This window comes from Lithobates pipiens, unplaced genomic scaffold (genome assembly GCF_037356315.1).
Source record: "Lithobates pipiens isolate NorthernLeopardFrog02 unplaced genomic scaffold, aLitPip1_a1.2 Scaffold_13, whole genome shotgun sequence".
Lineage (NCBI taxonomy): Eukaryota > Metazoa > Chordata > Amphibia > Anura > Ranidae > Lithobates > Lithobates pipiens.
The window spans coordinates 284,418,441-284,434,316 of record NW_027507718.1 but is presented as its reverse complement, the minus strand read 5'-3'; the positions used below and the strand labels follow the sequence as shown (position 1 = coordinate 284,434,316).

General features: G+C 43.6%; 1 protein-coding gene across 2 annotated transcripts in view; it reads right to left on the bottom strand.

Moving 5' to 3' along the window:
* The window catches only part of SEC24B (SEC24 homolog B, COPII component), a 127,631-nt gene that overhangs the window by 65,559 nt on the left and 46,196 nt on the right, over positions 1-15,876 (bottom strand). For both annotated transcript variants that reach the window (XM_077476704.1, XM_077476705.1), the window contains 4 exons: positions 14,863-15,047; positions 8,889-8,991; positions 8,654-8,780; positions 1,054-1,163 (listed from right to left, as the gene is read on the bottom strand). In XM_077476704.1, the coding sequence (XP_077332830.1) occupies positions 1,054-1,163; positions 8,654-8,780; positions 8,889-8,991; positions 14,863-15,047 (525 nt within the window). The remainder of the gene's footprint in view (positions 1-1,053; positions 1,164-8,653; positions 8,781-8,888; positions 8,992-14,862; positions 15,048-15,876) is intronic.

Below are 15,876 nucleotides of genomic sequence, written 5' to 3'. Positions count from 1 at the left end.
CATTTATTGAAAACTGCAAAAAGTTTAAAAAAGTGCATGTCAAGCCTGAAACTTTTTTTCTCTAGTTTTGAATAGAGTGTGGGAGGATTACTGCCACCATTATAGAGATTTCCCCTCACTTCTTGGCCTGCTGACAGCAGTTTCACTAGACTGGAAGTGAAAGGAAATCTCTATAAAATGCAGGCCCAGATAAAAGTAAAAATCTAACAGAGGTAGTAATCCTTCCCTAATCTGTTCAGCTAGAAAAAAAGTTCTAGGCTTGACATACACAAAGCTTTTACAGTTTTTAAAAAAATGCTCTCATGCCAACATGGCCATTTCCTACCTGGCATGCAATGGGTACTATATACAACGACTTTTAAGTAGTAGGGCACAAAATGTTTTGCGTTAGCACCCCACATTTCTGCTCAGTGGAAGAAAGTAGAGAATAACACAAATTTCAATCTCGAATATTGTATTTTCACACAGCCTGGTTATTTTTGCTTCCCCCTAAACTGTTTATTCCCCATCACTGTTGGGCCGAGTCAAAAAATTCTGTGTTTACCATTTTCCCAATGGACAAGCTTCTTCCTTAACGGAAACAAAAGAAATGTGGTGTGGAGGAAAGAAATCGTAAAGCTACTATTGTCAGTCTGATTGTGACACATCTATCAAATCCAAGTCCTAATGATGTGCCTGTGTGCTGCATTCAGCATTTGTGTTTCTACAGTATATATGAGAACTCCTCACATGTATATGGTGCTGACACAGAACACTGGAGAGACCCACCAGCTCCATTAAGTAGACCTAACTGGGATTTTAGTCTGCAGATCAGGACCATACAGGTGAACATTAATAAATGTAGTTGTAACATGTTGCCGATTGCCTTACGCTATTAAAAGCATAGGAATGGGTAGTGGTAATACAATAGAACATCCCTAACCAAGACAAGGTCATGTGTAACAGAAGCCCAATAGCTCTAACCCAAACTGAAGTTCATTTCAAATGTATACCAATGTTCTTTTAGTTAATGTGTACAGAGTTTGACAGTGCTTAACAGAGATTTTGCTTTACCATATAATCAGAAGAAGCAACGAACTCCACAGAAGAACTTAAAACTTCGGTTTGTTTGTGTGGCTCTCCATAACTACGAGTCACTGGGTTGTACATGAATTCTTCTGGCACTAAAGAGAAAACAATGAAAATCATGTTTAGCTGTACCATTAAAGTGTTACTAAAGTCAAATATATTTTTTTCTAATTAAAATAACAAACATGTTCTACTTACCTGCTCTGTGCAGTGGTACTGCACAGAGTGGCCCTAATCAGTGGGACCTCTTCTGGGGTCCCTGGCGGCGATCTTGGCTTCTCACCTTTTTAGGACTACCACAGCCAGCCGCTGGCTAAGGGGAGAATAGACAGCATGCTTCCGACCTGTGTGTCTATGGAGCCGCGCTCCATAGAGTTACACAGCGAGACTTAGGCCCGCCCCCCACTTCCTCTTCACTGCATCTGATTGACAGCAGCAAGAGCCAATGGCTCCTGCTGCTGCTCAAATGCTGTGTAAAGAGGAAAAGACGGGAGAATAGATGCAGCCGTGCACAGCTCTGATCTCTTCTCCCCTCTCCTCCCCTTCACACAGGGGAAAGGGGGGCACAGAGAAACAGAAAATGTTTTTTACCTTAATGCAAAACAATCACGTGACAACTGGGCACTTAAACCCCCTTCCTAACCAGACCAATTTTCAGATTTCAGCGCTCTCACACTTTGAATGACAATTACTCAGTCATGCAACACTGTACCCATATGAAATGTTTGTCCTTTTTTTTCACACAAATAGAGCTTTCTTTTGGTGGCATTTAATCACCGCTGGGCTTTTTATTTTTTGCGCTATAAATGTAAAAAAAGAGACCAAAAATTCTGGAATAAAATATTGCAAAGCATTTTTCTTCGTAGATTTCGGCCAAATTTTATACTGCTACATATCTTTGGTAAAAATAATCCAAATTAGTGTATATATGGTCTGTGTGAAAGTTATAGAGTCCACAAGCAATGGTGCCAATCACTGAAAATTGATCACACCTGAAGTGACGACGGCCTAGCCCATTTCTCGAGACCCTAACTAACCAGCCAGGACAGTACAAATACCCCCCCTCCCCCCCCATATGACCCCTTTTTGGAAAGTAGACATTCCAAGGTATTTAGAAAGAGGCATGGGGAGTTTTTTGAAGTTGTAATTTTTTTCCCACAATACTTTGCAAAATTAAGATTTTTTTTTCTTTATTTTTTTTTTACAAAAGTGTCATATTATCAGGTTATTTCTCACACACAGCATATGCAAACCACAGGTTACACCCCAAAATACTACTACTCCTCCTAAGGATGAGCTCCGGCGCGTTCGCATGCTCCATGTGCAGAGCCCGTCCAGGAAGTCGGTGCTGCACTAATCACAGGCGGTAAGACATTGCCCCGATGCACGGCTGCAGAGATCGGGCAATGTCTCACTGGCTGTGATTAGCGCAGCGCTGCCTTCCTGGCGGGCTCTGCACGTGGAGCATGTGAACATGCCTGAGCTCATCCCTACTCCTGAGTATGGCAATACCACACGTGTGAGACTTTCACACAGCGTGGCCACATACAGAGGCCCAACATGCAGGGAGCACCTTCAGGTGTTCTAGGAGCAAACATTACATATCTAATTTCTTGACTACCTCAAACTTTTGAAGGTCCTGGAGCACCAGGACAATGGAAATGCCAAAAAAAACCCATCATTTTGGAAAGAAAACAACCCAACGTATAATCTATGAGACATATCGAGTCTTTTGAACATGTCATTTTTTTTCTACAAGTTTTTGGAAAACGTGTAAAGAAAATGAAGATGCTTTTTTTTTCTTTTACACAAAGTTGTCCATTTATACAATATTTCTAACACATAGACTATACATACCAAAAATTACACCAAAAAAATAGATTCTCCTACTCCTTCTGAGTACGGCGATACCACGTGTGAGACTTTTACAAAGCCTGGCCACATAGAGAGGCCCAACATGCAGAGAGCACCGTCAGGTGTTCTAGGGGCATAAATGTCAAATCTAATTTGACTACCTATTACACTTTGAGGTACTGTAGTGGCATGGATGTGAACGGATGTGGCATGAAAAAGCCGTGGATGGGGATGGCTAAGCATGGTTGAGCCATGAATGTGATTGGCTGGGTATGGCTAGGTATGGATGGATGTATGGATGAGTATTGCTGAGTATAGGTGGCTGAGCATGGATGGATGAGTATTGGTATTGCTGAGCATAAATGGATGAGTATTGCTGAGTATGGATGGATGAGTATTAATGAGCATGGATGGATGGATGCATATTGCTGAGTATGGATGGATGGATGAGTATTTCTGAGCATGGATGGGAGGTATGCACGGATGGATGAGTATTTCTCAGCATGGATGGGATGGATGGATGAGTACACTTCTGAGCATGAAAGGGAGGGATGCATGGATGGATGAGTATTTCTGAGCATGGATGGATGGCTGGCTGAATGGCTGGAATGGGCAGAGAGCAGCGCTGTGGGCACTACACATCCAGCCCACAGCGCTGCAGCACTTGATCTCTCCCCTTGCACTGTATTAATAGGTAGGGGGACGGGAGAGAGGAACTGGACGTGACGCCGGTTTACAAGTGATCACTCCGATGTCCGAGGTCATTTAGCGATCCGTGATCATGGCTATTCCAAGGTGCGCGCCCCAGGGGCTACACAGAAGCAAGATTCTGGGAGGATGTCCATGGATGCCCTCCCAGAATAAGCCAATCGTGCTGCAGTTGTCTTTCGGCTATGGCCCGGTTGGCATGTGGTTAAAAAACAGTTTCATTTCCGGCACGTGCCAGAAATGTAACACTCCCACTGGTTGTGCTCTTAACCAAACTGTCAAACCATCCAATGGCTGGTGTCATAACCGATCACATGTGCAACATCATGGCAGTTGTAGATTAAACAGAGGCAAAGATGGCAGCTTCCTTGGCTGAAAACGATAGGGGGGTTTACTTACACTTTAAAGCAGAGGTGAAAACTTCTAAACAGAAAACGTATGAACTGGTGTGCTCATTTTAAAGCATATCCAAAGCGAAGAACAAAAATGTATATGATTATATTGCAGCTGACCCTAAAATCTCATATGAGCATTGGCTCTGGGGTAATTGTTTTCTGACACTTTAAAACGTAACTATACCCAAACAAACTAAACTCATTTGACCCGGATAATGATGGACATGAAATACAGAGATTAATAACCACTGCCTGTTATACCACAAGGTAAACCTAAACATATTTCCTCCCTTTGTATTTATATGCTGATGCTCCAAAGTATAGATATTAAAAAGTTATGAGCTCAATATAAATTTGTTGTAGTTATCTCTGGGACTATACTGGTTTGGATGGACTGGTTTCAACATATACCTATATATGGGGGGCGGGGATCTACACAAACCAATATAAATGGAGTTTGAAATATGCTAACAAAAATATATAAATATTCACTACACCAGCTTCAGTGTTATGCATGCAATCTATTCAAGTAATATGTAGGATTACTAACGATCTGTGATGAGCTCAGGTGTGTTCAGGCACAGGTTGGAAGTCAGTTGAGCTATCCCACCAGGAAACCGTCAAAGCAGACAACCAATCATAGGCAGTTGAAGCATTCCCCACCCTTCAGCCGTACATATGCAAGGGAAGTGAACATGTGCAGCTGGGGGGCAGGGAATGCCTCCACTGCCTATGATTGGCTATTGGCTTTGACAGTTTGCTGGTGGGATAGCTCAGGTGGGTCAGACTTGTGTATGAACCTGCAAGAGCTCATCCCTACTTGTGATTTCCTGGTCTTGCTTGCTTATTGATATACCTTGAACCTCTTGATGTCCTGGCAAAGCAGGGTATTTGTCACCTGGGAGATATCCCCACTTCACTGACATTCAATTATAATAATTTGATGTGATGTATTTGCGATAAATATACACAGTGAATGTATGTCTACAAATATGTTTTGTGATTTTCTCAGACTTACTGATATAAACACAAAAACAGTTTTAGAAGTATACATCAGGTTTTTTTTAATGAACATTTCTCAAATAAATGTGGTTGGAAACGTTTGCACAAGTTGTCCTCTAATAAAATAAAAAAATGGGAAAATAGATACTATTGTATGGTGGGCAAATGTTATTTGGCTGTTAATTGCTCCCATTGTTTTACAGGAATTATGGTCCAACGATGCATCCAGGCAACCAAGGTCCACAAAAGCTTGACCTTTTGACATAGTTGACCTAAGGCATGCATGATACAATAGTGCCATCTAGAGTTTAAATTAAGAAATGTTTGCTCATACTACCGGATGCAGAAAAGGATATGCCCATGAGGGACTGTCCACCTAAACTTTACAAATAAAAGGCCAGAATCAGAAGCTGACAGGGGCTCCACAACAAAGAAGGTCTGTACTAGAAGAAAATTCACATGGGATTGAAGCTAGCACCCAATTTCTTGCAATCGCTTGTAAAGCAAGCCTGGAGCCCTGGCTAATTATGGAGATTGTGAAGCCACTATAACTTAAACTAAGTGACTTTTAATGTATTTTATTGTACTCAGATCACTGTTCATGCTCATTTGCTAGGAAGATTAGGTAGTGTGTGCATGTAAATCTGTAATACTTTGTATATCATGTATTGTTTTCCTATAAATGTAAATCGTTTTTATGTACAGTATTTTTGTTTAGTAACGCACATTAATGCACCACATTGGTTTTTATCTTTCCTTGCTTTTACTGCAAAGTGACCATAAAGGGGTTGCAAAGGTAAATGTTTTTTTCACCTTAATGCATTCTATGCATTAAGGTGAAAAAACATCTGACAGTGCCTGCGCCCCCAGCCCCCCCCCCCCCGTTTTACTTACCTGACCCCTCGAAAGTCCCGCGCTCGTCCCCCGATGTCCTTTTCACCGTTCAGCCTGGCCGCTGATTGGCTGGAGCGTATGGATGAAAAGCAGCGCAGCCATTGGCTCACGCTGCTGTCAATCACATCCACTGACACAGAGCGCTGGGCCATGTGACACAGCGAGCAGCTATAGCCACCGGCTGTATCATAGGAGCACGCCCACAGATGCTTCTCAGCATGCGAGGGAGCTCGCATGAATGTGAGAAGCACCTGCGGGAGGAAGCCGAGACAGCTACCGAGGGACCCCAGAAGAGCAGGTTCGGGGCCACTCTGTGCAAAACGAGCTGCACAGTGGAGGTAAGTATAACATGTTTGTTATTTAAAAAAAAAAAAAAAAAAAAAAAAAATATTCACTTTACAACCCCTTTAAAAGAATTAAAAAAAAAAAATCACAAACTAAAACATTGGGACATGTAATGCAATATATAAAGCAATTTACAAAATATGGACAGTGAAAAAGTAAAAATTTTGAGGCCTCTTCTATCAACAGTTTTAAACTGTGACAGACCTAGCCGGGACAGAGGCTGTTGGAGGGGACAGAATGCGAGCCTATTGACTTGCGATCATGGGCCCTGGCATTTGGGGGAACGGTGCTCTTTATGAGCTGTATGCCTGGGGACCCCCGAGGTGGTTTTACTTGGATTCAGATTCATGTCCCCCCCCCCCCAAAGACACACAGACTCTGGATATGCATTTGCCATATTAGTAATAGACTGAATCACACTGTTGGGACACAAACTGTTAGATGCTAATGTCATCAACTCCAGCCCCCTGTCTGTTGTGTAAATGAGTCTAGTCTGGCTTGTAAGAATATTCCACACATTGTGCTAATTAACCCTGTGTTTATGTTTATGGTAATGTCTATTGAATAGTCAATCAGTGAGCTAGGAGACAAGGTCTTACCCCGAAAAGCCCTCTCTCTCAGACAACTAGTCTGGGTCAATGATTAAATAATTAGCTCATGCTAATTAGGTTAGGTTTTACCGTATATACTCGAGTATAGGCCGACCCGAATATAAGCCGAGGCCCCCAATTTACCCCCAAAAAAACTGGCAAACTTATTGACTCGTGTATAAGCCGAGGGTGAGACATGCCTGTCCATCCCTGTGTGTGTGTCCGTCCATCCCTGTGTGTCCGTCCATCCCTGTGTGTCCGTCCATCCATCCCTGTGTGTGTGTGTGTCCATCCATCCATCCATCCCTGTGTGTGTGTGTCTCCATCCATCCATCCATCCATCCCTGTGTGTGTGTGTCTCCATCCATCCATCCATCCATCCATCCCTGTGTGTGTGTGTATCCATCCATCCCTGTGTGTGTGTCTCCATCCATCCATCCATCCATCCGTGTGTGTCTCCATCCGTGTGTGTGTGTGTGTGTGTGTGTGTGTCTCCATCCGTGTGTGTGTGTGTGTGTGTGTGTGTGTGTGTGTGTGTGTGTCCAGCCTACCTGTGTCCCGAGCCTTTGTCCCGAGCCTCCGTCCCGTGTCGTGCCTTGCCTTCGTCCCGTCCCGTCCCGTCCCGTCCCGTGCCGTGCCTTGCCTTGCCTCCGTCCCGTGCCCTCTTCGTCGGCGGCCATTGTAAAATTCAAAAGCCGCGCCTCCTCCTTCGCCTGTGATAGGCGGAACACTGAATTTCCCAGCAGCCTGTGTTCCGCCTATCACGGACGTCGTATCATCCTCGTCCGTAGTACGAGGATGAGAAGATGCCCGTGATAGGCGGAACACAGGCTGCTGGGAAATTCAGTGTTCCGCCTATCACAGGCGAAGGCGGAGCCGGAGGCGCGGCTTTTGAATCAGAATGGCCGCTGTCTGTCTGCTCGACACGCTGATCGAGCGGGCAGACAGCGATGACTCGAGTATAAGCCGAGGGGGGCACTTTCAGCCTCAAAAAAGAGGCTGAAAATCTCGGCTTATACTCGAGTATATACGGTAGTCTTCTACTGTATTATGAATACTTGTCATTTTGGTTCTAATAAATGAGTCCATGTTGAGCAGCTAAGCAAGTGTCGTCTTGTTTTGTACTTGTGAGCGGTTGGAATATCTGATATCTATATTCAGACTTAGGAAGCAGTATACTGACAGAAGCACTCAGTCGGAGTGTGGGATTGCATCCGTCACATAAACCTATAGGCAAGTTTATTGGATTGTTCGTACATTTTAATAGCATGGTTTATAATTGTATTAAATAAACATGACACTTTTTTTGTGCGTTTTGGTGCACAAAAGTAAATTTTTTTCGTTTCTTTTTTGTTTTAAGGAAGCTTTTCCTTTATTTTCAGCTGATTATTCTGTAAACATCTCCACTTCCTGTCTTAGAGTGACAACACTCACTGTAGCTTTGGGGAGCAGCACTGTCATCCTAAAAGAGGACTATAGAATAACTCTCCCTTCTGTGTATATAGGAGGGGGAAGTGTTCTGTAGTCAAGAGCGAGCTGGGAACAATGCTAAATACTAACAGCACAGGTAAGGAGCACAGCAAATTATTAGCGCACATGATTTTGGGCAGGATCAAAAGGTCTTTTTTGCACTTATCAAAAGGATATAGCAAAATGCTTTCACTGTTACATTTAACAGACTAAAAAGGGAGCAAATAAAAAAGTTCATTGTTGGAGTTTACATACAATTTAACTTAGGAAAGCCAATTCCATGCTGGCTCATAATAATAAAGCATATTTGCATGTGTTGATACATACCATCATTTACTCGGTAACAAAGATTACACTTCCACCTCCTCTGGTCAATAAAAGACACAAATGGATTGATATATGTTCTGCACGATCGACATCTTACAATGGAACTTGATGTTATTGTCGGGATACGCTATGGAAATAAGGAAACAAGCTTTTTTCCTGGGCTGCCATAGAGTGTATTAATAAAAAAATAAAAACGACATTACAGGATTCCTCAAGATACTCAACACATACTTACAGGTTTACTTTTAAAAGGATGAAGTAGTAATCCTAAGGGAAGCTTTGCTTTATTCAAAAGAGCTTGTGTCTGTGGAACACTTGTAAGAGTGCACCTGAAGAATCTGAAATGTACAATGAATCTTAAAATGTCAACCAATACAAACACTATAAATAGAGGCAAGCACAAAACTATGCAAAGGTGCCTATTTATTTGAAAAGATCACTGTGGAAATGTTTTCAAATTCAAGCGAAAGTCACAAATAATCCCTGTAATGTTTGTAATATGGGTGAAATGTCAGTTTAAATTTGTTGCCTTTCACAGGTGAACATAACATTCCCTAGCATTTGTTCCTAAAAGAAATTAGCGTTAGGAACATGTGGTCAGAACCTAAAACTGAAAGGGTAAGAGTATTTGACCAGAAAAGTAAATATAAAGGAAGACTTAAGTGTATAGTTTCTCCTGTGTGAAAAAAAACTAGCATGGGGCAAAATGCAGTTGGGCAGGTGCAGTATCGTATACATGCTTGCAAACTTGTTGCTTAAACGCATGTTTGAATAAACACGTTTGGCATAGATGTTTATTTAGGCTGTTGAAGCAGCACAGAGGCTGCATTGGATGCCTATGTACTTGGCTAATCCTGACTAAAACTAGAATGGGCCCAGGTGCAGCATAGTATATATGTTTCATAATACTTGAATAGGCACATATTTGCATAGACACCTGCTTGCATAGGCAAATGTTTACAGAGGGCCCCAGCCTGCCCGCTCCGCGAACGCCACATGGTTCAAGAAAAGAGAGGCAGCTGGGGAAGGCAGGTGCACTGCTCTCAGGTTCAGTGATCTGGTGGTGTCCACATCTCCCGATGGACAGTAGTGTCAGGTGCATCTGAGCCCACTGTTGTGTTTGTCATTGCAGTGTTTTTCCTGACGCATACATTTGTCAGATAGACTGCGGCCGCATCACCTTCATCATGCCTGGTCTGTTGATCAAAGCCTAATGCCCCTTCCACACTGGGGCGGGCGTCGACAGTAAAGCGCCGCTATTTTTAGTGGCGCTATACCGCCGTTTTAGCGGGGGTCTGCGGCCGCTAGCGGGGTGGTTTTAACCCCCGCTAGCGGCCGAAAAAGGGTTAAACCCACCCGCAAATGCGCCGCTTTGCCAGCGGTATAGCCACGCTGTCCCATTGATTTCAATGGGTAGGAGCAGTTTAGGAGTGGTGAATACACCGCTCCTTTCACCGCTCCAGAGATGCGGCTAGCAGGACTTTTTTAACCATCCTGCTAGCGCACCGCTCCAGTGTGAAAGCCCCTCGGGCTTTCACACTGGAGTTAAAGGGGCCGGTTTTTTTCAGGCGCTATTTGTAGCGCTGTAGCGGCTGAAACCCGCCCCAGTGTGAAAGGGGCCTAAAGGAGGATCAAGCCTGGTTAGTATATGGATGGAAGCATGCCTGGGAATACCAGGTGCAGTGAGCTTTTCCCCTTATGTGTGTCTGTGTGAAGAAGGCATCTGAGGCTGCTGTGTTTTGAGTGCATCTCAGGCCAGAAGATCTTGGGGCAGTCTCTGAAGCGCTTTTGACCGATCTTTAGCTGGCAGGACCTTGGTAGGTTCAGGGTCCGCCACAGAGTTGTCAGTCTTTTACCTTGCATTTGACTCTTGGAGGAGAGGTATGGGCTCATTTAAAAAAAAAAAAAAAAAAAAAAAAAAAAAAAAGCTCCAAAAACAAAATGGGGACATAAAGGTCTAGCTTAGATCTTAAAGCGGAGTTTCACCCAAAAATTGTACTTCCACTGTCTGGATTCTCCCCCCCTCCGGTGTCACATTTGGCACCTTTCAGAGGGGGGGGCATATACCAGTCTAACACAGGTATTTGCTCCCACTTCCGGCAAAAGATCGCTGCACTGTCCGTGGCGATTTACGCCATGTCCGGCCCCTCCTCTGTCTTCTGGGAGACACACAGGTCCCAGAAGACAGCAGGGACCACTCAGAATGCACAGCGTGACTCGTGCATGCGCAGTAGGGAACCAGGCTGTACCTTCCTGATTCCCATACTAGCAATGAGGACGGTTTGGCTTTGGGTGAGGACATCATGGGCGCCCTGGACAGGCAAGTGTCCTTATTTTAAAAGTCTGCAGTTGCAGTATTTGTAGCTGCTGACTTATAATTCTTTTTTTTTTTCCTAGGCGGAACTCCATTTTAAGCCGCTGGACATTCTTCTGTTTCAGAAGATAGGCTCTGTCCATTTAATGTAGATTTCGGGGTACATAGTCATCAGACGCATATTCTTCATGTGCTGCTTTTTTCCAGGCTCATCAAGGGTTTTTACAATTGCAGTGCAAAGTCGTCTTTATTTTTTGTGACTCTGCACTTCGGGCTGGCCACAGCTCCGAGGGGTCACAAAGCTCCCATCCCCAGTGCTGAACTAGCTGAAAATGCCGGGGGTGTCAATCTCTGTATACCTCAATAATCTTTGTTCAGGAAGCAGTCTGTTCCAGATTTTCCTTTGATACATTTCTGCAGGAGGAAGTTGTAGGTCAAGGCACGTTCCTTGCATATAGTCCTACTCCAGGTCTTTTGTAGAGGATCGTTCTCTCTGTCTAGAGCAGGGATCTCCAAACTACAGCCCTCCAGCTGTTGAAATACACTACTCTGACATTCACAGTTATGACTAGGCAGGATGGGAACTGTAGTTCCTGAACAACTGGAGAGCCATCATTTAATGACCCCTGGTCTAGAGCATGAAAATCCAGGTATTAGATTGCCAGCGGGTTCTGTTGCTGAGTTATTGCAAAGCTAAAATTGGTGGTTGATGGTTCGATATCTGGAGAAGGGATTGAGAAGAGAACCACTGATGCCATCTTCCCCAGTTGGGTTGAAGGGGACTATAGCTCAGTGGACTTGGTCTCCACAGGAAAAAATACCGCACATCAATATTTTGGAACTTTGGGCCAGTATGCCTTGCTCTGGATGTGGGGACAGATCAGTTGTAGGTTTAATCAGGAAATGCCTCTGCAGGGGCATATATATCTACCACCAGGGTGGCACCAGGAGTCATGCGGCTCAGGAAGGTGAAACACATTCTGTCTGAGACAGAACAAGTAGTGCTGTCTCTATCACTAGTACATATTCCAGGTATAGAATAATGGCAGGGGGAACTCTGCAGGTGGATCTAATAGATTCCAAGTTCTATGAGTGGGAACAGGTTGTGTCCGGGAAATACGAAATTCCCACCGGCAATAGGGGCAGATGCACTGTAACACTTTAGGGACCAATTCTCCCTTATTTGACGCTTTCCCTCTATTTCAACTTCACCCACATCTTTTGCAAAGGATCCGGGGGGTGGTAACACTGATAATAGTGTAAGCCGACTTAGCCCAGGAGGGTTTGGTACATTGACATAGCAAGTTTCGTGGGGGTCCCTCTTTGGTCACTTCAAGTCCAGCCGGACCTAATGGCCCAGAGTCCTGTATCTCTGCACTGTTGATCCCCGGAAGCAAGCTTCAGGGAACTTCAATTACAGAACTTGAAAAAAAAAATTTTCCTGGGAGAAGCCAGGAAGTGGCGCCCACAGAAATATGTGGGTGGGAAGTTTTCTTTTCTTTCTCCAATCAGTAGGGGAAAGGAGATTGATCTTAAGTACCATTAAGGGTTAGAGTTTGTCCCTATCCATTTTTCCAGAGGTTATTGTTTCTCACTCTCAGGTTCACACTTTATACAGTTTGTAACATAGATAGCCCCCGCATGCCAGACCACCCTTGTGTCCTTGAGACTGTAATTTGCTCGACTGTCTTAGCAGAGGCCATTTTTTTTTTTAACCAATTGGGAGACTGTTAGTTCCTTATCTAGGAAGATGGCTTTCTTGGTTGCTATCACTTCACCAAGTAGAGTGTCAGAGCTGGCAGCTCTTTCATCCAAGGAGCCATTTTTGGTCTCGCATCAGGATAGGGTGAGGTTGTGTCCTCATTCAGCTTTATTGCCTAGAGTGGTTTCAAGTTTTCACTTGAATCAGGACAGTGTGTCGCCTTTTATTTTTTCCACAGTCGGCAGGAGAGAGATCACTACATACTCTAGAGGTAGTTCAGGTGCTCAGGATCTACTTGCATTGTCAGCCCAGGTCGTGAATCCTTGTTTGTGCTGCCAGAAGAGCCCAGGAAGGGCAGGCGACATCCAGGTCAAATATTTATCAGTGGATCTGCCAGTTTATCAATGATGCGTATGGTTTAAAGGGCAAAATCCCTTTTTTTCTGGGGAGAGATTCTCTACCAGGTGTGGGGGAGTATCTTGGGCCATCCGCCATCAGGTGTCAGTGGCCCAGGTGGGCAATACCACTGTTTGGTCTTTAAGTTAATACATCCACAGGGTTTTTAACAGGTGGATGTCAAAAACACGGAGGATACTGCCTTTGGCCTTAGTGTATTACAAACAGTAATAGTGGTAGTTTCTGGGACTTTGTCTCCCTCCCTTCAAGGGCATTGCTTTGGGACGTCCCAGATAGTAATGGTACGATGGTACGATTAAGAAAATAGGATTTTTCCTACAGCTTACCTGTAAAATCCTTTTCTTGGAGTACATCTTAGGACACAGAGATCCCCCCCCCCCCCCCCAAACTGAGGTACTTCCTGTGTAGGATGGGTAATATAGGGAAGGACTTCTTGTTTTACTGATCTGCCAGTGTCCAGTCACCAGTAGGTGGTGTATAAACCAGATTGTTGGATTCAGTATAAACTCATGGATTATCAGTCCCAATGGTGCAATATCATGGAGAACAGGACACCATCCCCCGGTTGGAATGCAACCAGTTAAACCTCTATTGTGACTTCAGATTAGAGGTGCCCATCTATCTATGAGAGCTACTCTGCATGATAATGCTGACTCCAATCTGTCTGTGAGGATCAAAGACGGGCCTAATGAGCGGGAGGATCGAATCCTGAGATGTGACCCCAGTTGGAGCAGTTGCAATTCATGGACAAACACTGTCCCCAGAAGCCAATTATGGCAGGACGGTCAGAGATATTTAGCCTGGGGGAGGAGACACCCCAGAGACACTGATTTGTCCACAAGCAAAGGGGGGTGGGCAATGGGACGTGGTGTGGGTGAGGTGTGTTTGTCAAAAAGGGAATGATTGAAGGAGAGCTTCCTCTTTCTCCATCATGAGGACAGCCAGAGGACGTGCTAAGTATACTGCTTGTATTGTATTCTTATTGTATGCTATGTACTCTTATAATTTCTAATAATACCTTATATAAGCTTTCTTATTTCCTTGGGAAATAAATTAGATTTGATTGATCTTAGACCGTGTGTTTGGTTTCATAGCTAACTTTGCATTATTGCGATATTAACAGTAGCATGCGCTCAGAGATTTAATAGACTAACTAATCTATAAGGACTAGACAAATTAATACACAGCTGATAATAATAGTAGTTTGTATTTATCAGTTACTTCACAGATGGTAACGGCTGCTCTGTGTCCCATGACGTACTCCAAGAAAGGGATTTTACAGGTAAGCTGTTGGAAAAATCATATTATTGTACACTGAGGTGGTGGTGCACTCAAGGGTGTTGTCGTGTCTGGAACATCGACTGTGTGGATCAAGATGCCTTTAAAGGATTGACTTTGGGAGTACTCGGATCACCGATCTTCCTCTGTGGAACTATATTATATATATTGTGTATTTATACTGGATGTGTATTAAAACTGGATTTAATTAACATACATTGTATGTTTATACCTTCTATATGTAACTTTTTTGGAACTTTAGGGTTTACTATTTATGCACAATTTCGATCTATTGGTGTCCCAGCTGCTTTCATGCTTTACAGCACAATTTCGTGTTTATACGTACTAGGTTATTACACGAGACCATAACTTCTAATTATACCTGCAAATTAATTGTGCATGTTTGCCAGTCCCCAGGGATACACCTTAGAGACCTCAGGCCAGTAGCACAGCGTATTTACATGACTGTGGTGCTTTTATTTCACTTGTAATACTTACTCTGGGTTGCAGTTTAATTTTTTCAGATCTGTGTTCAGGTTTGGTGCTGGAGCTGGCAAAGACGACAAAGGTAAAACATTTCTATCTTGTATAAGATTCATAGGTCTCAGGCCTTCTGGTTGTGGAGCCTGTTGTAGACTTAACCCTGACAGGGAAGCTGGCAATTGATTAATCTCTCCATAGTGCTATAAGAAAAAAAAGAAAGGAAAACAGATGTTATTACCTAAAACTGGATGGCTTCAAAAACAGAAACAATCCCAACAAACAATTACAAAAGGTAAAAGCCAAAAACCAGTCAACACAGATGTTTTTGATAGAAGGATTAAAACCTCAGTCAGGTATTCATGTCAAATGAACAATAAGTACCCATTTACTTGCAATCTTCTCTACAGCCAAAGTGTAGAATTTTAAAGCTCGTCTAAGACTGCAAAAAAGGGGAGTAGAGAGCTGAAGTTACACTCTGCAAGCTCAGTGAGGAGAGCTCTGAGAGCTGATTGGAGGGAACGGACACACCCCAATTAACACAGGAACAGAGCTGAGGCTGTCAATCAGCTGGAGCTCCCTCCCCTGTAACCATTTTTCTCTTGGTGTCAGAAAAACATGACAGAAGTGATTCATGTTGATAGCAGAGGAATGAAGAAGCAGACAACAGTGACACTTAGTGCTCTTATGCGAGACAAGTAGACACTATAGAGCAGGGGACTCAAACTGGCAGCCCTCCAGCTGTTGCTAAACTACAAGTCCCAGGAGGCATTGCAAGGCTGACAGTTACAAGCATGACTCCCACAGGCAAATGCATGATGGGACTTGTAATTTTGCAACAGCTGGTCGGGCGCCAGTTTTAGACCCCTGCTTCAGAGGGATTCTTTGTTCATATCTGAGGTTTACAACCATTTTAAGTAGCAGTCTTTCCATCCTAAGGTCCAGTTCCCACCTGCTTTTTCTAGATGGACTGTGTAACACCTACTAAGTAAAATTTTCCTTTACACAGAACCTTTTATAAAGAAAATATAG